Genomic DNA, 22,965 nt, shown 5'->3' with positions numbered 1-22,965 from the left:
CAGGAAACCAGTCCAAGCAAGATTCAGAATTTGCACCCGGAGAGATTTACCTTTCAAGTTGGCAACCAACCAGCTAAGACAATCATCCTAACTTTGCATGTCATAACGAACCTCACATAAGGCTAAGATAGTCCTTCAGACTTCCTTAGCAAATAAACAATCTGTAAAGAGATGGTCACGGGATTCTAAACCAGATCCACATACAACACAATCAGTTTCTATAATCAAATCAAATCGAGCCAGCCTATCCTTGGTAGGTAATCTGTTGAGGAAGACCATCCACGAGATAAGGGAGAACTTGGGTATATGACCAGGGAACCAAACGATTTTGTGCCAGTTAACCTTCTCCTTATTGACTCTAGTGTTGTCCCAAATCCATCTGCCATTAATGTGGCACCAGTCTGTACCAGGAGAAAACAACCTTCTTGCCTATTCTCTTAGCCCCAACAACTTCTTCATAATCTAACGAAGTGGCTTTTACAGTCAACATCCCATAAATTCTCATTTTTAAAACAGTACTCGTGCAACCATGCAATCCAAAGAGAGCCATTGTTAGCCAGAATATTTTTAATAAGCAGTAAACAACATATTTTATTCCAAATAGCTAGGTCCCTAAGTCCCAGGCCCCCCTATGATTTCAGTGAACAAATCTGGCTCCAGCCCAGGCGTGCTCCTCTAGCTGAGGAGTCACATCCTTTCCAGAAAAAACGCATGCAACCTCTCTGTGTCCTTGATGATCCCCTTAGGGAGGATGAGTTGCATGCTCCAATAGTTAAAAATACTAAAGAGGACAGTCTTAACAAGTTGCAGTCTGCCACCAAAGCTAAGTTTCTTAGTGGACCATTGCTTAAGCTTTCCATTAATTCTCTCCAAAAGGGCAGCACAGTCTTTACTAGTGAGTTTACGAGTAACCAGGGGTACCCCGAGATACCTAACTGGGAGTTGTGCCACCCTAAATCCAGTAACTGACTGAATCTGATTAAGAGTGCTATCATTCAAGCCAAAAGAATAAAGTTCAGTCTTCATTGCATTCAATTTAAGTCCAGACAGCTCATAAAAATACTCCAAGATACTCAGAACACCCAATATAGATTCAAGAGAGCCATGACATAATACTAGTAAGTCATCCGTAAAGCAAAGATGAGTGAGAGAGAGTCTCTTACATTTTGGGTGAAATCTGAAAATTCTTTGTTTTGCAGCAGAATTCAAAAGAGATGACAGAACGTTCATCACAATGACAAAAAGATAAGGGGATAAATGATCCCCTTGTCTAATGCTCCTTGCCCCCTTAAAGAAACCCACCAAGCTTCTATTCAAACAAACCGAGAACATAAGGGTAGTAATACAAACTTTGATACAGTTACAAAACACAGAGGGGAGCCCCATGGCCTCAAGAACAAAAAGCAATAAGGGCCAATTAACGGAGTCGAAAGCCTTCTGCAGATCAATTTTAATTGCACATCTAGGGGAAAGAGTCTTCCTAGAGTATCTTTCACTACCTCTTGAGCTAGAAGGGTATTATCTACTATATTCCTTCCTTTGATAAAGGCAGATTGGTTATGAGAAATCATACCAGGGAAATAAGGAGTAAGCCTATTGACAAGTATTCTAGTGATAGTTTTGTAGACCACTGAACAACAAGAGATAGGCCTAAATTCCTTAGCCAAACATGCATTTAAAGACTTAGGGACCAGAACTAATACAATTACATTAAATGGAGACATCAAACAAGATGTTTGGAAGAAGTATCTTACAACAGCAATGAATTCATTGCCAACAATGTCCCAGTCAGCTTTAAAGAAGCCAGAGGTGAACCCATCAGGGCCTGGGCTTTTGTCCTTCCCCTGTCTAAACATAGCCTCTTTGATTTCAACATCACTCACCTCTTTAATAAGACAGACAACAACATCCTCAAGCAAAGAGTAGTTCAACATATTTTTCAAATTACCAACAGAGCAACCTTTAACTAAAGGATCAGGAGAGCCAATGAGATTAGTGAAGTAACCAACTAACTCAACAGTCATTCCTTCAAAGGAGTTATAGCTCTACCCAGACTCATCTTTAATAATTCGGATTGTATTCCTTTTCTTGTTGGATTGGACTCTCTGGTGGAAGAACTTAGTGTTCAAGTCACCTTCCTTAAGCCAATGAACTTTGGCTTTCTGTTTGAAAAAATCAGATTCAACAATCTCCAAGTCAACTAAATCAACATGAATTCTTCTTTCTTCATCAATGATCCTCTGATTCGTATGGGTTAGATTAAGAATTTGCATTTGCTCCAGCTCAGTCCTCTTGGCCCTGACCCTACCAGAAATGTCAGAGAAATATTCCAAGTTGAACTTCTTGAGAAGAGGCTTGAGTCTTCTCAACTTGCTGAACAAGCAACTCATGGCAAATCCACTACAATGATCCTGCCAAGAAGACCTGACAGTATCTAAAAATTAGATACTGTAGCTCAGGTGGGGGATTAACAGTAACCACACCATCCCGTAGCTCAGGGGGAAAGAAATCGAGCGACTGGTCCTTTGATCCCACAAACAAATCCTTCCAATCCAGGTTGAAAGAACCTGATTCCATGCAATTAACCAGCAAAACATACCAAGAATACCACCACAAGCAAGAACAAAGCAAGAATTAGAAAGAAAGAGGAAAAACTGAGAGGCCATTAGACCTGCTAACGTACGCCCAGAGAGCCCACATTCCTTATCTAATTTTTAAGATGACTCGATTGTGAAGATGTCCGTATTATTACAAATTTTAATTACTAATATTTCTTAAAAAAAACTCTAGAATGGTTACCCAGAAAAGTTACCCCTTTTAAACGAATTTTATAAATTTAGTTAGGAAAGTAAGGTAATTTCCCACCATAACCAAATGCTATTTGTGAAGGCTAACCCCTTCCTGCCCAGTAGCACTCCCTCCTCTCTCTTATTCACTGTCGGAATTCGTTAAGAGTTTAACGGCGGGGAAAAATGATAAGGAATCTCCGATCTCGGCGGCGGCCACGTTACGGCGCACAGGTATGTGCAGTGCTCTCAGCTCTTCTCCTCTTATTTTCAGTTTCTATCCTCTACACCCGCCTTTCTCTCCCTTCCAAAACCGACATGTATCCCCGTCGCTCATACGTAGACGACAGCAATAATGATGCCGTTTTCCCCTCTATCCCTCTCCTCTCCGACTCCGAATATGTTGCCGCCACCACGATCACCTCCTCGACCGACGACAAAATTGACGAATTGGACACCCTCGAAGAAAATGAAGTAACCGACGACGACAACAGCAATGAAATCGAGCAAGAGGAGCTAGAAATCACGACAATGGATCAAAAAGATAATATCTTTTCGTCTGGTCATTTTTATTTCGACCATATAAGTGGGTCAATTAGAAGAGCTTTCAATAAACGTTCGATTCAAGATTGGGATTACGATGGAGGGTTTTGAACGATGGGTTTGGGGGGGATGATGTTAAAATTAAGGCAGCCTTTGGATCCGATGATATCCCATTGGATGAGGAAATTAGGAGGAAAATGACTGAAGTGGAAAGCATCGAAGATGCTTTGTTGGTGAAGAAAGTTGCAGGGAGAAAAGTGAATCCTTTGAGAGAGAAATGGGGTGATTGGTTTGATAAGAAAAGTGATTTTTTGAGAAGGGACAGAATGTTTAAATCGAATTTAGAGATTTTGAATCCATTGAATAATCCTTTGCTGCAAGACCCTGATGGGGTTGGTGTTACTGGCTTGACTAGAGGGGATAAAATGGTGCAAAAGTGGATTTTGAGTGAGTTCAAGAAGGTCCCTTTTACTGTGAAGAAGCCATTGGGGATCAACGAGATGGGCTTGGAGGTTAAGAAAGACAGTGCGAGTAAGAAATATGAAAATACGAGGAATGTGTTAAGCGTAAGAGTAAGTAGTAGGGGTGGCAAGGATGATTTGAGTTCAAATACAAATGGGAGTAGAATCATCAAGAATAAGGTCAATAATGTTGATTTAGAGGCTCATAAGAGTAACGCTGAGTTGCCGAGTGGTATATATGCTGATGGAAAGAGATGGGGTTACTATCCTGGATTGGACTCGAGACTGTCTTTTATGAATTTTGTAGATGCATTTTTTAAGAAAGGGAAGTGTAATATAAGAGTTTTTATGATATGGAATTCCCCTCCGTGGATGTATAGTGTCAGGCACCAAAGAGGGCTGGAGAGTCTGCTTGCTCAGCACCCAGATGCTTGTGTCCTAGTGTTCTCAGAAACAATTGAGCTTGATTTTTTCAATGACAGTTTTGTGAAAAATGGGTAAGTTTTGTTCCGGTTCAGCATTTGATTTATCATGTCTATGCTTCTATGCTTCTACAGATGGTTTCTTGTTCTACACAGTTACAAAGTTGCTGTGGCAATGCCAAATCTTGATGAATTGTTGAAAGATACACCTACCCACGTGTTTTCTTCCGTGTGGTTTGAATGGAGAAAGACAAAATTTTATGCTACCCATTATAGTGAGCTTGTGCGACTTGCTGCTCTTTACAAGTAAGCTTGCTCATCTATGCACATACTTTTGTGAGGTTTAGGATGCAATTTTGAATCTTGTTATCAGTTTGCCGTCACAATTGTTTTAATAGGCTATTACGTAACAGACTTCACTTGGTAGACTGCTACCTTTTCTCTTCAATGTTAACACTCTTTGTTTTCCTTTTGCATTTATTCCTGCATGTTTCTGTTTTGCAGATATGGTGGCATTTATCTTGATTCTGATATTATAGTTTTGAAACCATTATTGGCACTCAATAATTCTGTGGGACAGGAAGATCAGGGAAGCTCTTTGAATGGGGCGTTAATGGCATTTAGAAAGCATAGGTAAAGGCTGCACTTGGTTCTTATGCTCTCAATAATTGTTTCCAGTTTTGGTTCGGTTGAAATTACTGTTGATTATGCTTGCATTTTTAAGGTAATACATACATACATTGATTGAAAAGGTAATGCATATGGTTTGTATTATTTCTTAAATTACATAGATACTATTTGTATTTAGAGTACAACTGTAAAAGCTGCTATTTGTCTGTGAAGGCCTTTGGCAGTTTGAGTATTTTGAAGAGTTTTACTACTTAACTGCTGACTGTCTTTATCTTAGATATTCATGTTCATTTATTGTGAAAGAAAAAGCTGTTTCTTCTTGTTTAATTTCTTTGAATGATTTTTACAATAGAAAGCTGTACCTTTTTCTATTCTGTGTTAGGCATGCTCTGATAATTTCTTGGACTCGTATATTTATGGATACCGTGTTTGAGAATAAGTATGGTGCATACTTTTGAGTCTATATCTAGTTCTTGAAATGAAAAGTCTTTCTCTCTAAGTTTTGGGTGGAAGGAATTGTAGGAGAACTACTCTCTTTTTTCATATTTTTGCTAGATTATTGGTTTTTCTTATACCAGCAACTAAATCATTCTTGGATTTTTGCATTCTCTTTTGCAGTCCTTTTATAATGGAGTGTTTGAAGGAATTTTATTTGACATATGATGATACCCAATTGAGAAGGAATGGAGCTGATCTTCTATCGAGAGTTGCAAAAAGGTTTTTAAACAAAAAGAACAATGTATCCATCAAACAGCCAGAGTTGAATGTGCAACCTTCCTTTGTTTTCTTCCCTATTAGTTCTCGGCATATTACAAGGTACTCTTTTCATACATATCCCTACTCTTAAAAATGATCTCTTAAATGCATGTGTGTCTCTTACAATTCCGACTCACTTTGGGCTATAAACATGTATGCTATGCACAAATAAATGTATCAAACCCTGTTCATACAAGATGCGTGGAGCTCGTCATTGCAAAATCTGACTAGTGAAGCAACTCCATGCTTCCCAATTCCAACTTTATAGTTTTTCTCCTTGGTGATTGATTTAGTTTGCAGTAGTTTGATTTTTTTTAATTATATTTATTTTAGGCATCTGTCTTCCAGCTAAATGAGCTATCGTGCTTTGTTTTGGCTAGAACTACTTTTTAAATTAGTAGAGCCTTGGATTTCACAAGGTAGATTTCTTTATTTTTAGGATGAACATTGAACCATTGAACCACCCCATTATCTTCAAATCTCTTTAGAATGTTGGGTGTTTCTGTCGCTTGTCTACCTCTGTTGGAACTTGGAACCTAGAATTCCATAGCCTATAAAAGGTATTACCTATAATAGTGATCCTCACCGGCTCACTAACTTGCATTTTATGCAATCAAATGTTTACAGTTTGCATGTGAAAATTTTCTCCAACTTGCCTTGTGAGTCTGCATTGCACTAGTTACACTTCTTTACCTGTGAAGTCTTAAATTCCTCTCTTTTGCAATTACTAATTTGGATAAAAAACAGATACTTTGTTGCCCCGACGAGAGAAACTGAGAAATCGCAGCAAGATGCTTTATTCAACAAGATTCTGACCGAATCTGTAGCATTTCATTTCTGGAACAGTGTGACATCTTCCCTCATTCCAGAGCCAGAGAGTGTCGTAGCCAGGATTATTAACCATTCATGCATTCATTGCTCCGAATTGTTGTGATTTTCACCTCTCTCTTCAGGCCTGCCTAAAAATTAATGATGCAATTCTTTTTTTAACCAGACGTTGCGCAATGCTTTAATGATATTTGTGGATTTTCGTTGTCATGTTAGAAATTGTCAGGTTGTAAAGTTTCTATTATCTCATTCCTTCAATTTTGCTGAATGATTAGGCTCCCCAACGAAGACAAAATCAATATTCTTATGTAATTTACATGTCAATGATGTTCAGGTGATAATGTAAATTTGGCATTGTGCAAATAGAACGTCATCATTTTCAGGGCATGGGAAGCCTAATGAATAGAATAGCAATAGTGGATTATCCATTGGTTTATTTATTTACCATATTCATTTTTTATCTATCAAAATCTATGCTATTACAATAACTTGTTGCTGATATCCATGTTAGATTTCTCAATAATGCAAGCCAACGCCAAAGTAATGGAAGTTGGTCGGGTGTTTCAATTTATAGTGTGCATGATTTCACAGTTGAGTTCTGCAAATTTATTTTTTTATTCGAACTCTGCTGCAAACGTGAATAATGTGCATATCATGGTGGACGGTGGTTTGCTGTACATCCTTTTTTTAGCATACAAGAAAAGTATATGTGAATAAGCAAAGGATCACCATCCCTGTCTCTCTTTCCAAGAATTACATGCAAAATTTGTCAGCAAGGCTGCTAACTCTCATTTATTATATTGCCGACCATCCCTTATGCTTCTAAGTATGTGCCTTTCTTTCTTGTTGCCTAAATAACTAGAAAGAAGCAAAGCTGTTATACGCAGTACACTTTTAATCCATGGCATTAGGTCCAAAGCATCTTTTCTTTACAGGATTCCACACCCATTGAACCATGAACCTTCTTCCTTTAACTCCATTCAGATTGTAGCTACTCCCAGCTGCATCCGTTGATACTTGACCTGCGTACGCACCACCTCCACCTGAACCGTACGTACCTATACACAGGTCGGCAATCTCACCCGGTGCAGTTGGATTATCGCCAGCGTACCATGCATTCACCAGTGGGTTAGTTGCAGATTCGGCTAGCTCATGAGCTATAACACTGATCATCCCGTCGACTCCAATGTCCCCATTCGGTGGGCGCATTACTCCGTTTGCAGTAGGTGGTGGTGGTGGTGGCATCCCCTCGGGCCAGGCAAATGGATAGGAACACATGCCCGGACACTGAGTTCCACTGTAACCAATCCAAGCATAAGGAACTATTTCACCAACAGTGGCTGGGAAGGTGAAGTAATGAAAGGCGCAAACCGCTCTGCAGAATTCATCAACCTGGACATCAGCCGAAGTTAGCACCAAATAGAACCCATTCCGAGGATCGAGAGGCAATGGCTTCGACTGGGAAGTGACGACACTTTTGATGATGGCTTGCATCGATAAGCGATTGAGACGAGGACCATGTGAAAGTTTGGAATCAAAGAACTCCCCCGAAAGAGTAATGTTATCAGTGACGTTTGATCCTGTCTGGTCGGAATAGAGCCTGACAGTGCCCCACCACTCAGCAACAGAAGGGTGAGGTGCTGGAGAAGACAAGGAACTCAGGAAATCCCTTATGGTGTCTTGTTGGGTTTGATTCCAGTTACCATACCATATAATATACAGTTTGAGAGGCGATGCAAGGACAGGACCCATGTGGTACTCAAGCTTACCCGGATCCGGAGAACCCCCAGAATTCACAGCTTGGTTTGACCCAGTGTTTAGATTCCCTGAAAGACACAAATGAAAACAAAAGGATGATAATAGCAGGACAACATAACAAGACAGCTTCTCCATTTTCTGTTGTTTATTTGAATGTTGTAAGTTTTTGACACTTCAAGGGACGTTGCACGGTTCTTATATAGGGAGGGAAGTGGTTGCCATTCTTGTTTATATTATTTTTCTTGAGGTTATACATAGTTTTTTCCGGATTCCACTCCTATCCCTTATTTTCACGTCAAATATTATTCGGTACAAGTTTAATCGTTATTTTTAAGTATTTGAAAAAAAAATCGAGATCATGGCCTTTTCTCTATCTCTTAACTTTCCTTTATTAACATATATTAATTAAACGTCTAGAGCTAACAATTAATTGCTTAAGTACTTAATGCAGTGGCTACTGCATCTTTGGCTTTTGAGTCCTCTTTTAACAGTTTAATCTTTATGACTTAATCTACCAGTACTGAGGGAACAACCCAAAAGATGATCAACTTGAGCCCTCGGATGATATTTTTCATAGGTAAATCTGGGTTTTCATAAATGCCCTTACTCGGACATCCAACAAAATTTATGGTTAATTTGAAAATTCGACATTTGTGATGGGATCAAACCTTTGTTTGATAGTCAAGTCATAAGACAATGACATGTCGAATATCTGCAATGTTTAGAGTCTAGATTTATGCTTTTTCATTCTATTTTTTTTAAATAAAAATCCTAACTCTAAAATTTAACCCTAAACAGTTCAATTATGAAAAAGTTAATCTATTCTTAAATGAAATTAAAATTCTAACTTAAAAAATAGTCTCAAATATTCCAATTTTGTTGTAATGACAAGTCAAATTTAAAACTTATAAGACTTTAAAAATTAATAATGGATGATAACGAGTTTTTCAATCAACAACTTAATATTTATTATAATAAAAAAATATTTTGCTTGGGAGCGCTTCTCCAAATGAGTTTTTTTTAATGTAAAATTATCATTTTTCGAACTTTTTAGTTTTAGTAAATAATCACTTTTTAAATGTAAATTTTTAGTTGAAGCTGACTGTTTAAGAATGTTTACGTATTTCCTATCTTGAATAACATTAGTTTACTTCTTTCAAAAAGAATCATTCTCATGGCCCGTAAGGGGTAAAATATTTATTTTATAAATAAACATCTATGACAATAAGATACAGATACAGATACAAATAGAGTGTTCAAGACCAAGGCGTAAAAGTAAATGATGAATGTGCCCTCAAGTAAAAGCAAGCATGCGATGCTTTTTATTATTTTTCTCCCCTTTATGCTACACCTATTCTCTTTCAATATCTTTGACTCTCTTCTTTCTTCAATTTCACAGCTTTGACATTTTGCAGAACTCTTTTAATAACCGAGTTCTTTCAATAATTGTATCCATCTAAAGTCAAAAAATCAAAATTCTTCAGATATTAACATGTTTAATAAGAATATATTTAATTCTATGAAAAAGATTTTTCACATAATTAAAAGTTTCGTAATTTACAATTTGATCTAATAACTATACAAAAGTGAAGGTGGCAAGTTAGAATTTTTTTAATTGAAAAGAATAAAGCTAATTAGCTATTGCCTCTGGTGATACCTATAGAAGAATTAGAAATATCCTTAGTTAACATGTCAAGGATTGCAATCGGGGGTGTTTCATGAATTTGAAGAGCAAAATCCTGCGGTGCACTTAGTCTGGAGAGGCAATCGACTGTAAGATTAACACGTCGAGGAACCCATATAATCTCTGTCACCCAAGCTCACTTGCTTAAATCATCGATTGCTCGGACTAGCGCATGAGGGCTGAAGCTGGTATTTGGAGAATTGATGAGGGCAATCGCAGTGGAGCAATCAGATTGAACCTGTAAGAATTCAAAGCCAACGGACCACTGTTGGATATATGAACTGCAAAACTACACCGTTAGCACTGACTGGAAATATAAACAGTAATTAAAATGAACAGATTCGTAAACCGTGTCGTTGTATAACCACTGCCTTAGAAACGAATTCGTCTCGATGTGTGTAATCGCTGCAGTAGGCGGACCGTCCCCCGAGGTTAACACGGTCGCTCTAAATTCCGTACACCCGAAATCGGAGTGGACTACCGGTGGTATTGCTCTTCTTATCGGAAAGCACACAGAGAGAATATTTAGAAAACACTTGGAGAGTGAATTCTAAATGTTGAGAGTGAGTTGAGAAGCTGAATATAGCCCTCTATTTATAGGCTAGAAATAGGGTTAAAATCGTCCATGAAATTTCAGGATTAAATCTCTTCTTTTGTAACAGCTGAAACGTCTAGATGAACCTGACTCAAAAAATAGTCCAGGTTCATTGCATCATTATTCAGCTGTTATAACTCCCGAAATTATATCATGTAACCCCTAGAATTAAATCAAATAACTTATGTAACTCCTGATATTAACAGCTTGTCTCCTCTGTACAAAGCTGGAAATCAGTCCAGATACATCTTAACGTTTTTGATTTAATTTAGGAAAAGCTGTTTAATTTCTGATAACTTTCATAAACCAGCTGTTATCATTTGAATTTAAACAGTCCTCAGCAGCCTATAAATATCAGTTGAAATCTTTCACATTTTTCCATTTGTTTCTTTCAAAGAGAAATTCCTCAAGAATTTTCTCTAAAAAGATAGTATCCGCGCGGATGTATCGAAGACACGTATTACCACGACCACGACCATGACCACGAGTCGAGTCGAGCCGAGCCGAGCCGAGCCGTGTCGTGCCGTGCCGAGACAGACGGTGGCGGCGGCGGTGCGCGAGAGTCCCCCTTGTTCTCTTTCACTCAACAAGGAAGTGGGAAATCCAAACCATAAATACCCATTCCCAATAGTATTTCTAATACTATGTAGGATTGAGCATTATCAACATTTCCCCACTAATGCGAAAGAATTCTTCTGAAACTCGAAAACAAACTTTCCAGAAGAGCAATAGCGAGATTAGTTGCTTAAGCACTAGTGAACGTATCTGGAACTAGTACATAGTGATGATGAGCAATCCTTCTCTTAGTTAAGTGAAACTAGTCTATAACTTTCTAAGATGAGGGTAAACTCATAACACACAACTAATCCCTTCATCCACCTGAGTCATCGATGTGTAAGATATATATATACAAAAGTATATATTTGGCCATCTTACCTCAGGATTTTAGTAAGTGTGATAGAAAAATGACCCAACATTTTTCATAGAAGGCATCTAACCCTTCTCACTTACATAGGTTATTTCATCAAGTTTATCTCGATATAAACCACCCTTAACAGGGATATGAAATAATTAAGAGCTTTTATAAAAGCTCAACCTCACAAAGGGTATTGTGACTTTCTTCAAGTTCATTATAAATGAACCACCCAAACTATGGGCTAAGAAGTTATTAAGAATAAATATTCAACCTCATTTATTGGTAAATTCAATAAGTCCTTCTCACTAGAACCATCCAAATACTTGGATTTGAATTTATTAAGAGTTTAACAAACTCAACCTTTCTGTCGGTAAGTTCATCATTTCCTACCCACTCACTCTGGGTTATGAACTTATTAAGAATAGATATTCAGCCAAAATCGGTAAATTCATTAAGTCTTTCTCACTAAGACCACCTAAAGCCTGGGCTATGAATTTATTAAGAGCAATTAAGCTCATCCTGAGCATGCACATTATTCATCATAGGGATAGGCAGTAGGAATGTGCACTATGAGTCTTTCCATGGTTTCGTTTGACCTCATGGAACTTAGATAACTAAGTTGGGTATCCACCATGAATTCCTCAACCAATGGGCTTTAGACCCATTCCCCTCGACGAATCTGGACCAGCTTTCGACTTAACCCTTTGGTAAGTGGATCTGCTAGGTTCATTTCCGACTTCACATACTCTAAAGATAGCACTTTATTCTTTATTAAGTGTCTAACAGATTCATGTCTTATGCGAATGTGTCTTTTCTTACCATTGTAAGCTTGGTTCTTAGCCACACATATCGCAGCTTGTGAATCACACAATAATGAAACCGGAGAAGTCGGTCTTCCCCACAACGGAATATCTGCTAACAAGCTTTTGAGCCACTCGGCTTCTTGCCCAGCTAGGTCAAGAGCTATAAACTCTGACTCCATGGTAGAACGAGCAATACAAGTCTGTTTTTGATGATTTCCACGAGATTGCTGCTCCACCCAAAGTAAAAACATACCCGCTTGTAGAGCTTACCTCATCATTATCAGAAACCCAGTTGGCATCACAATATCCTTCCAGCATTGCAGGAAACCAACGAACTCAAGTTTCCAATCCAAAGTACCCTTAAGATACTTCAATAAGCGTTTAAGAGCAATCCAGTATTCACCACTCGGATTATGAGTATAACTACTCAGTCTACTCACAGCATACGCAATATCAGACCGAGTATAGTTCATTAAGAACATTAAGCTTCCAATTAATTTAGCATATTTAGTTTGGGAAACACTACTTTCTTTATTCTTAACTAGATGTATGCTAGGGTCATAAGGAGTTCGAACAGGGACGGTATCAAAACTGTCAAATTTCTTTAGTACTTTCTCTATATAATGTGCTTGACATAAAGAAAATTCCTTGTCAGTTTTGTTAACTTTGACTCCTAAGATTACATCTACTTCTCCCAAATCTGTCATCTCAAACTTAGTGGACAAGAAATTTTTAACTTTGTTAATGTACTCAATGTTAGAACTGAAAATCAACATGTCATCAACATAAAGTCTTATGATAACACATTTAGTGTCAAACATCTTCGAATACACACAAGCATCCGAACCATTCATAACAAAACCAAAACTAAGAATATTTTTATGAAATTTCTCATACCACTGTTTAGGAGCTTGCTTAAGTCTATAGAGTGACTTTTTGAGTCTACAGACTTTGCCTTCCATACTAGGTGCTTCAAAACCTAGTGGTTGCTCCATGTAAATCTCCTCATCTAGATCTCCATTCAAGAAAGCAGTCTTAACATCCATTTGATGTACCTGCAACTTATGAATAGAGGCTAGTGCAAATAATGCACGAATCGTTGAGATTTTTGTAACGGGAGAGTATGTATCAAAGTAGTCTAAACCAAACCTTTGAGTAAACCCTTTGACGACTAACCTTGCCTTGTACCGCTGAATCGAACCATCTGGCCTTAGTTTCTTCCAAAAGACCCATTTGTTGGAGATTGGTTTGAATCCCTTAGGCAAGTCAACTAATTCCCAAGTATGATTAGACATTATCGATTCTAGTTCATCATTAACAGTGTTTTTCCAAAAACTAGCATCGATAGATCTTATAGCTTCTTCAAAAGTTTTAGGATCCTCATCTAAAAAAAATTTGAGCTATAGGATCTGAAATGGAGTCTAAATCATTTATCTCAGAAATAAAGGAAGTAATAAAGTCTGGTCCAAAAGAGGTTTCAACTCTTTGCCTTTTACTTCTTCTAGGCTCAAAATCAATTTGTTCAGAAGACCTAGCAGGATTACTAGAAGAAGTTGATGGAATATATTCTATTTGTGTTTCAATATTTATTCTCGGTTCCTTTAAAGGAAAAGTATTTTCAAAGAAAATAGCATCCCTTGACTCACAAATAGAATAATCTTGTAAAAGCATTAATTTGTATGCATCACTATTCGTAGTATACCCTATAAACACTACATCAACAGTTTTAGGTTCAATGGTGGACTTCTTAAAGTCTGGCAAACCCACTTTAGCCAGACACCCCCACACTTTCAGGTATTGTAAATTAGGAGCGTATCCTTTCCACAATTCATATGGGGTAGAATCTAATTTCTTATGAGGAACTCGGTTCAAGATATGAGTTGACGATAGAATGGCTTCCCCCCACATGTTATCAGATAACCCTGAACTTATTAGTAAAAAAATCATCATCTCTTTTAAAGTTCTATTTTTCCTTTCGGCTATACCATTCTGTTGAGGAAAATAGGGGGCTGAAGTTTCATGAATTATGACATTCTTTTCACAATTATCTTTTAAGAAATTAGATCCATATTCACCACCTCTATCAGATCTAACCCGTTTGATTCTCCTATCTAACTGATTTTCAACTTTTGCCTTATAAATAAGAACGAAGTTTTCAGCTTTATCTTTAGTCCTTAGGAGATAAACTTTTGTATATCTTGAATAATCATCTACAAAAGTTATGTAGTAGTGTTTTCCTCCTTTACTTTCAGTGTTTCTAAAATCTGCTAGATCAGTATGAATAAGTTCTAACAGCTCAGTCTTTCTATTAGAAATAATCTTAAAGTGAGGTCTAGTATGCTTAGCTTCTACACAAATTTCACATTTGTTAAAGCTAGTTGTGTCTAGTTTAGGCAGAACATTCGTATTTATCAATTTCTTTAAAGCATGAATATTCACGTGTCCTAATCTAGCATGCCACATATCAATGGATTCAACAATATAAGCAGAAGTGGTAGCTTTATTTTCATTAAATTGAGTTTCTATGACAAATAAACCATTGCTTAAAAACACTTTCCCAACATAATCCCCATTTCGGGAAAGTACAAGTTTATCTGCCTCGAAAACTAACTTAATGCATGCCTTATTCAGAAGCCCACCACTTATCAAATTTCTACGCAAGGTAGGTACATACAAAACATTATTTAAAGCCAGAGTTTTACCAGAGGTCAGCTTGAGTAAAACTTTGCCTTTGCCTAGCACTTCAAAGCTGATAGAGTTCCCCATGTACACACGTTTACCTACGTTCCCATCCTCGAATTCGGTGAAAAACTCCTTCCTTGCGCAGAAATGCTCTGAAGCGCCAGTGTCAACAACCCATTCCGAACTGTTTTCCACCAGATTGACTTCTGAGACCACCGCAACAATGATCTCATCATCTTCTTCTACAACGTGCATCTGTGGCTTGTTGTCATTCTGGCGGTCTGAGCGGTGTTGGCATTGGTAAGCTTTGTGGCCGGGTAAACCGCAGACATAACACTTGAGCGTCTTTCCTTCATGTTTGGCCTTTCCTGACTTCTTGAAGTTGGTAGCCTTCTGAGGTTTCGTCTTCTTTTCTTGATTCCCACATTGCAACCAAGTTAGCTCTAAAAGATAAATTACTCATAGAATTAGTAAGCTTATCTTTTAAACGGTTGGCTTCTTCAATCTTCATATGGCATATCAGATAAATTCCTCAAGAATTTTCTCTAAAAAGATAATATCCGCGTGGTCGTGTCGAAGACACGTATTACCACGACCACGACCACGAGACGAGATGACGACCACGACCACGACCACGATCACGAGACGAGACGGATGGCGGGGGTGGCGGTGCGAGAGTCCCCCTTGTTCTCTTTCACTCAACAAGGAAGTGGGAAATCCAAACCATAAATACCCATTCCCAATAGTATTTCCAATACTATGTGTGATTGAGCATTACCAACAACCAGCAGCTTCAATTCTTCATAGACCGACCATAGCTCAGCTTGCAATGGGTTTGAGATGCCTATGTATCGAGAAAAACTTGTGATCCAGGAGCCGTCTATGTCTCGAAAAAGACCACCTATTGAGATTTGTCTCGAGATTTTGTGGATTGCTCCGTCCGTGTTGAGGGCGATCCAACCGTGGGGTGATTTCGACCAATTTCCATTGAGAGAACGGGCAAAGGTCTAGTCCAAATGAGTGGACATGCGATGCTAGTGATAATGGATAGCCATAGGTTGTCGTGTTTAATGATTTCGTTGAAAGAGCTGGATATTGAGTTGAAAACGAAATCATTTCGGCTTTTCGAGATGCTCCAAATTAGGAACGCGAAGAGAATATTCCATGGGACAGAGGTTTCATTGTTTGTTGTAGGGAACATTTGAGTGCAACTAAGGTTTGATGCAAGCCATTACCAGATATCTATTTTCCAAAAGTCCGAGATGAGAGAACATACATTGAAATAATGTCATATACTTTTGGCTTGATTGCAATCACGGAGAACATGGATTGCCGATTCTTGAGTTAAGAAACATAGAATGCAGCCCGGGTCACTTGAAAGAGAGCGTCAAAAATGTTACAAGTTGGTTATGATTTTTGTTGAGAAGTAACCCAAATGAAAACTCGGATTATTTAAGGCATTGGAAGGTGCCAAAATAGATTCCACAAAGAGTCGGGTTCGTGCCAAAGGTGGCCAACAAGTGATTTATAAGCTAAGGAGATTTTGAAATTATGTTTTGACGTTCATATCCAATAACATACATCATCATTATCAAGCGGATTCGGACATTTGATAGCAAGAATATGATGAATAGCAACCGGTTGAAAAATAGAGGCAAGAATTTCCATATTCTAAGAACCATTATCGTTAGTGAGGTCGCGAATACTCGTGAAAGAGGCCATACTTAAAGGATCGATAACATGATCACAAAGTATACTAAGAGTTGGGATCCAAACATCGTGCCAGAGGGAGGCATGCTTACCGCTACCAAGGCTCCAAGCTAAATTGGCAATGAGATCATTTCAGATTTTTGCAATTGATCGCCATAGATTAGAGAAGCGCTGACGAAATATATTGATGGTCAATATGTCCACCATTTTGCATTTCTCACGAAGAAGTTGAACCCAAATGGCTCCTGGTTTGGTGATTAAGGCAAACCCAATTTTCATTATGAAGGCTCTGTTATGATCATATTTTGTGTATGTCGAGACCACTATTCTTGATGGGTTGACAGACAGAGTTCCAATTTAGTAAATGAACTTTTGTATCCGGGGAAGAGCCACTCCAAATGAAGTTTCTTATGAGTCGCTTGATTTCATCGCAAACAAACTTGGGGAAGAGAGATGTTTGCATGAAATAAATGAGAATAGCAAAGAGAACTGACTTCACAAGCGTGATACGACAGATAAGGGAGAGAGTTTTGGTCGCTCATCCATTTAGGCGTTCTTTCAACTTGTGGAGGATCAAATCGAAATCTGAGCATCGGGTTCGTTTGTGGATAACAAGAACGCCAAGATATTTGTCGAGTGATTCAACAGTCTGAAATCCCAGCTTAGAACTGATTAAAGTTCTAGCCTCATATTCGGTGGAGGCTGAGAAATAAATATGAGTTTTCCGTTTGCTGGCCCAATGACAGGAGAAATAGCCAAAGTCGATGAGAATGTTATCGATAACTTTTGCTTGGTTCGATTCTGCCTTGGTATACAATATAAAATCATCATAAAAAAGAGGTACGATAGAGGCATACCGTTTTTGATAAACGAAAAGGTTACCAGATGCCCGAGTGAACATATTAAGAGATGTTGTGACCGGGCCGTTCTATGGCTAGAGCGAAGAGATATAGTGAGATAGGGTCTCCCTGGCGGACGCCGCATTCAGGATGGAATGTGGAAGTGAGGATGTCATTCCATTGAATTTGCATTGACGAAGAAGTTACACAGTTCATAATTATATGGATTAAGCCCGACAGAAAACCAATGTCATGGAGGGTGTCACGGATGAAGTCTCATCAAAGTCGATCGAAGACTTTTTCGAGGTCGACCTTAATAGCATCCACTTTTGTTTTAATTGGGTCGAGTGCATTGAGTGAATAACTTCCTGATTCATGATGACGTTGCCAGTGATGTTTAGTTCAGCAACAAAACTTGTCTGGTTCGGCTTTACAAGAATATACATGATCAGCTTTAAACGACGAACAATCACTTTGGAGAGAATTTTATAAATCACCGAGCACAGAATGATAGGTCCAAAATCTCCAAACGACTCCGGGGTAGAGGTTTTATGAATAAGAATGAGGAGAGTTCGATTAAGTTCCACCTCTAATAAACCACCTTGGAAGACTTCTTGAATGACCGCAAACACCAAGTCACCGACGATACTCCAATTCTTTTGAAAGAATTCAGCGTGGAGTCTGTCAACACCATGAGATTTAAGAGGTGTAATTTCCGTGAGGACCGCATGAATTTCAGTATTTGAAGGTATAACACCCTAATCTAGTGCGATCCAAAAATCCATTAATTACGATGCCACATGGAACCATCGAAATGGTCAACTCAAAAATTTCTTTGAAAACAATAGTTAACATCAGAATAAATCACACTTGCAAAGGAAATCAAATCCAACGTTTACAAAATATATGAGTCCTCCAAAATATGTACATCACAACCATAGAATTTAAAAATCTATTTTATTCATTGTACTTTTAATTTTTTTAAATTTATTCACTAAACTTTAGACATTGATCTTTTTTTATCACTCATTTGATGACATAGATTATTTTATTATTTTCTTATATGGTATGTCATGTGTTTATTAATATTTTAATATTATTTAGGATTAATAAAAAAAATTAAATTTAAAAATATTAAAATATACATCGAAACCTAAAAACCCTCACATTCAAGTGTCAATGGAGGGTGGGGTTAGTGTCGTCGGTGGCTGCCACGGTGATCCTCGATGGTCCTTTTTTGGTGTGGAATCATTGATTTATTTGTTGGAATTTTTGTTGTGCTTGTGGTTTGGTTTTGACCTAATCAACAAAGGGTTAATTCCATGGTTGTGTTGATTGGTTTAAATCATTGATTAAGTCCATGTAATTTATATTTCTCCTTTGGTGTTGAATCATTGATTTATTTGTTTGAATTTTTTGTTGTCCTTGTGGTTTGGTTTTGACCTAATCAACAAAGAGTTAATTCCATGGTTGTGTTGATTGGTTTGGTTGAGGCTCGTGTGAGATGAACAAGAGAGTGAGGGGGCAGAGGTGAGCTTGACCGTTCGCCGGTGGAAGGAAATTTGCCAAGGTTGATGGTGGGTGGGGTTGTAATTTGGGGATTAGGGTTTGGGATGTAATTTAAGAATTCAAGTATAATTGTAATTTTAAAATTTATTTTTATTTTAATCATAATTGATATTAAAAATATTAATAAAATATGATACATAAAATAATAAAATAATTCACATCATCTTAGAGTGAGTGAAAAATTTTGATGTCTAAAATTCAGTGAATAATTAAAAAAAATAAAAACAATAATAAATAAAATAGAAGAGAGATTAAAGAAAAACCAGAATTATTTTAGTAGTTAACATAATCAAAAGAGATGTAACCTTTTTCTGATCTAATTGCTGACGCATTTGGTGTTAGATCGCTTTTGTCATTACTTGATATTTTCTTTAGCCACCTCAGGCACATGGTTTTTAAAACCGGACCGGTTAGTGAATCGGTTCACTGGTTTAACCGATTGAATCAGTTCGATCGGTCGAAAGAACCGGACGACGTTATAATTATTTAAAAAATTAAATAAAAATACTAAAAATATTTAATAAAAAATATTTTTTTATATCACAAGTCATATTCAAAGCAAGTTATAACATATATAACTTAAAAACCATAAAATCAAGTGAAACAAAATGATTCAAATTAACTACAACATAATATTTAAGGTAAAACATATTAAATAATAAATATAATTATAATTAAAAAATAAATTTGGGGTTAAAAAAATCATAACAAAATAATATTGTTTGGTTTAATTTTTTTTTAAAAACAATCTCACATGGTTAAGAAACATAGAAGAGCATCCCAAAAGTCTAAAGAGTAAAAATATGTGAACAAAACAATCTCACATTGCTAAGAAACATAGAAGCGCATCACAACTAACTTCTATAAATAATAGAGGTAATTTGACATTCAAAATCATGGAGCCTTTTGGTGAACATTGAATAAACTATTCTTTCACTTCAATCAAGCTCGAATTTTAGGCTTCAATCGAGCTTCTAATTTTTTTTTTTGAGTTTAAGCCTTTTTGAGTTCAAGTTTCAATATTATATTTCGAGTTTGAGTTGAACTTGATAATTTTTAGCTTGTGAGTTTGAGTTGAGTTGAGCTTACTTTTAAAGTTTTCAAGTTCTAGTCGAGCTCAGCAATACTCGAGTTCGACTTGGCTCGTTTAACAAACGACGTTGTTTGGTTTAATTTTTTTAAAAAAAAAATTAAAATCCCGATTTTCCCGGTTTTTCCCGATTTTTTCCGGTTTTCAGCCGGTTCGGTTCGAACGGTTCAGCGATTTTAGCCGGTTCACTAATAACGATTTAATCAATTTAAATTGAATCGAACTAAATAACAATTATCGATTGAACCAGCCGACCCGATCCAGTTTTCAAAACAGAGCTCAGGCATGAGATGAGATGCATTGGATGTCAATTAAAGCAGCCAGGACCAGGATAGAAGGGCATTTATTAGTAGGAACACCGAAACGAAAAAGAAAAAGGAAAGGGAAAAAAAAGAAGAAAACTTTATAAAACGACATGTTCTGTCTCTTTTGCAAAAACCCTTCAGTATTTGGTACGACCAACTCCGCCACTCTCCCTTTATTTTCTTTCAAGGTAAGACTTGTGCTTTATTTTGATCACCTTCTGGGTATCAGTGTATATAAGCGGTATGTATCCTTTCCATTCATCTGTGTAGCTACTCTTCAACATTTCGTTTGCTGCCAGGAAACAAAGGTTTTCTACTTTTCTTCTTTGTTGGCTTAATTTGTTTTAGTTCAAAACTCTTTTGATCATAATGGCTTTCTACATATCAAACGAGACAAGATTGAATCTTGAAGATGGCATGAATTTGTTGGAGTTTGAGAAGTTATAAATTTGTGAAGTGATGCATTTTTTTTCCAGCGTACATGTCAAATGGTTCGATCTGCACTGAATGAAATGTCAGATTCAGGGGCTTTTACCAGACCTGCCTCGACATTTCGCAACTTCATTTCTCGAGATCCAAATTCTCAGTTTCCACCTGAGTCAGGAAGGTATCATTTGTACGTGTCATATGCTTGCCCTTGGGCTTCTAGGTGCCTATCTTACTTGAAGATCAAAGGACTTGACGAAGCCATTGGTTTCACGGTTGGTGAATCATGCCATGTATTTTGAGTTGGATTACATCTGTCATAAACCTAATGATTTTTTATTGTTCAATTGTTCACCAGTCTGTCAAACCCATATGGGAAAGGACGAAGGAAACAGATGATCATATGGGATGGGTTTTTCCAGCCTCTAATACAGAGGAACCGGATGCTTCACCTGACCCCTTTAACTGTGTGAAGAGTATAAGGGAACTGTACGAGCTTGCAAGTAGGAACTATACCGGGAAATTCACCGTTCCTGTAAGTTGATAATTCTGTTTTCCCTCTGCTTTTCCATGTTTTCTTTCAACTGATTTGGTGCTTTTCTGTTGTATTATAGGTTCTATGGGACAAGAAATGCAAGACTATTGTTAGTAACGAGAGTGCAGAGATCATCCGCATGCTAAATACTGAATTCAACGATATAGCAAAGAATCCTGCTCTGGACCTATATCCTCCTCATTTGAGAGCTCAAATTGACGAGGCAAACGAATGGGTATACGAGGGAATCAATAACGGTGTTTACAAATGTGGGTTTGCCAGAAAGCAAGAGCCTTACGATGAGGTATTTTTTTATGTGGTAAATGATCAACTTCAATTCAATCCGAGACTTGTCGGTCTCTACGTTCATGAAATAAATGTATTCTTCTGCCCTGTCATTGGACCATCAGGCTGTAAAACATCTATATGAAGCTTTGGACAAATGTGAGGAGATTCTTTCCAAGCAACGCTACATCTGTGGAAACATTCTAACCGAGGCAGATATTCGACTGTTTGTGACCCTCATAAGATTTGATGAGGTATTTCATTTTCCTCTACAGCTTTCCAGTGTTGCGTATTCGTTGCAACTAAACAAAAACGAGCTTGTTGTCCTAACAGGTCTATGCCGTTCATTTCAAGTGCAACAAAAAGCTTCTACGAGAGTACCCCAATTTGTTCAACTATACCAAGGACGTTTACCAAATCCCAGGGATGAGCAGTACGGTTAATGTGCAACACATCAAGCGCCATTACTATGGAAGCCATCACACTATAAATCCATTTGGGATAATCCCTCTCGGACCGGATATCGACTATTCTTCTTCACATGACCGAGCACGGTTTTCTGCATAGCAAATATGTATCCTATACTATAAGCTCTTGTTTATTTTATTCGATCATGCTCATTGTTGCGATTCACTAAATCTTCCCTTACGTCTGCAGAAGAAGTTGTGTCCCATTCCTTTACATTGTTGCAGAATCTTTTTGGTGTACAATAAAAGCCTGAAAGGGGAACGAAGAGAAGAAAAACATACTTGCGATGCTGGTCGCTTCAGCATGTTCGTTGTTGTATCATTAGCATAATATATATATATAAGCGTAATATAAGCGTGTTTATGGAATCATATCTTTGGCTCTGATCAAAGTTTCCCAGTGTCATATTTGATAAAAACATAATGAAATATTCATCTTTGTTATGGAGCTTCATTATAACATGACAAACAGCAATACTTATCTGTGATTATCTATGTATAAACCATACAATTATGTACATGGGAGTGGAATTTACCAACAAATACACATTTTTCATCATTCTTTCTCTCCTGTTCACTTATCCATAGAGTTCACAATGGTAATAATCCCAAAGGGAAAAGATCAGCAGATCAGGCGAAATCATTCAATCCCGTTGATGAGAAGAGAAGCAGACAAAGACAGAAAGTTGAGGCCGTTAGCATTGGGACCGCTTCAGCCGAGTTCCACCGCTGCTGCACAGTATCATAACCGCCTCCGACTCTTTGTTGTGGGCACAGTCAGGGGGTTCGGTTCAAGTGCCGACAGGCTACGTCCCATGTCGCACCCGGAGCTTCTCGCACCCTCGTCCATCATCGTCGGCTTCTTCTATCTTTAT

At 37.6% G+C, this 22,965-nt stretch overlaps 2 protein-coding genes and 1 pseudogene across 3 annotated transcripts; 2 read left to right on the top strand and 1 right to left on the bottom strand.

The window, feature by feature from the left end:
* The first annotated feature begins 2,883 nt into the window (after positions 1–2,883).
* Positions 2,884–6,911, top strand: LOC120131473 (annotated as a pseudogene).
* Positions 6,912–7,319: 408 nt separating this feature from the next.
* Positions 7,320–8,319, bottom strand: LOC120131475 (protein EXORDIUM-like 7). The gene has a single exon (XM_039148461.1). It carries the CDS (start codon positions 8,317–8,319, stop codon positions 7,321–7,323), a length of 999 nt encoding a protein of 332 aa, XP_039004392.1. The 3' UTR covers position 7,320.
* Positions 8,320–20,508: 12,189 nt separating this feature from the next.
* On the top strand, positions 20,509–22,473 carry LOC120131476 (glutathionyl-hydroquinone reductase YqjG-like). Of its 2 annotated transcripts, none has more exons than XM_039148463.1 (7): positions 20,509–20,565; positions 20,854–21,078; positions 21,162–21,338; positions 21,418–21,642; positions 21,749–21,877; positions 21,957–22,197; positions 22,281–22,473. In XM_039148463.1, exons 2-6 carry the CDS (start codon positions 20,866–20,868, stop codon positions 22,188–22,190), a joined length of 978 nt encoding a protein of 325 aa, XP_039004394.1. In that variant the 5' UTR covers positions 20,509–20,565; positions 20,854–20,865; the 3' UTR covers positions 22,191–22,197; positions 22,281–22,473. The 2 variants fall into 2 exon arrangements, with proteins under 2 accessions (XP_039004394.1, XP_039004393.1); XM_039148462.1 differs by having other exon boundaries at positions 20,521–20,565; positions 22,316–22,473.
* Positions 22,474–22,965: the final 492 nt, after the last annotated feature.

This window comes from Hibiscus syriacus, unplaced genomic scaffold (assembly GCF_006381635.1).
Source record: "Hibiscus syriacus cultivar Baekdansim isolate YM2019G1 unplaced genomic scaffold, ASM638163v2 tig00110556_pilon, whole genome shotgun sequence".
Taxonomy (NCBI): Eukaryota; Viridiplantae; Streptophyta; class Magnoliopsida; order Malvales; family Malvaceae; genus Hibiscus; species Hibiscus syriacus.
The sequence above is the reverse complement of the archived record's forward strand: the minus strand, read 5'-3'. Positions and strand labels throughout refer to the sequence as shown.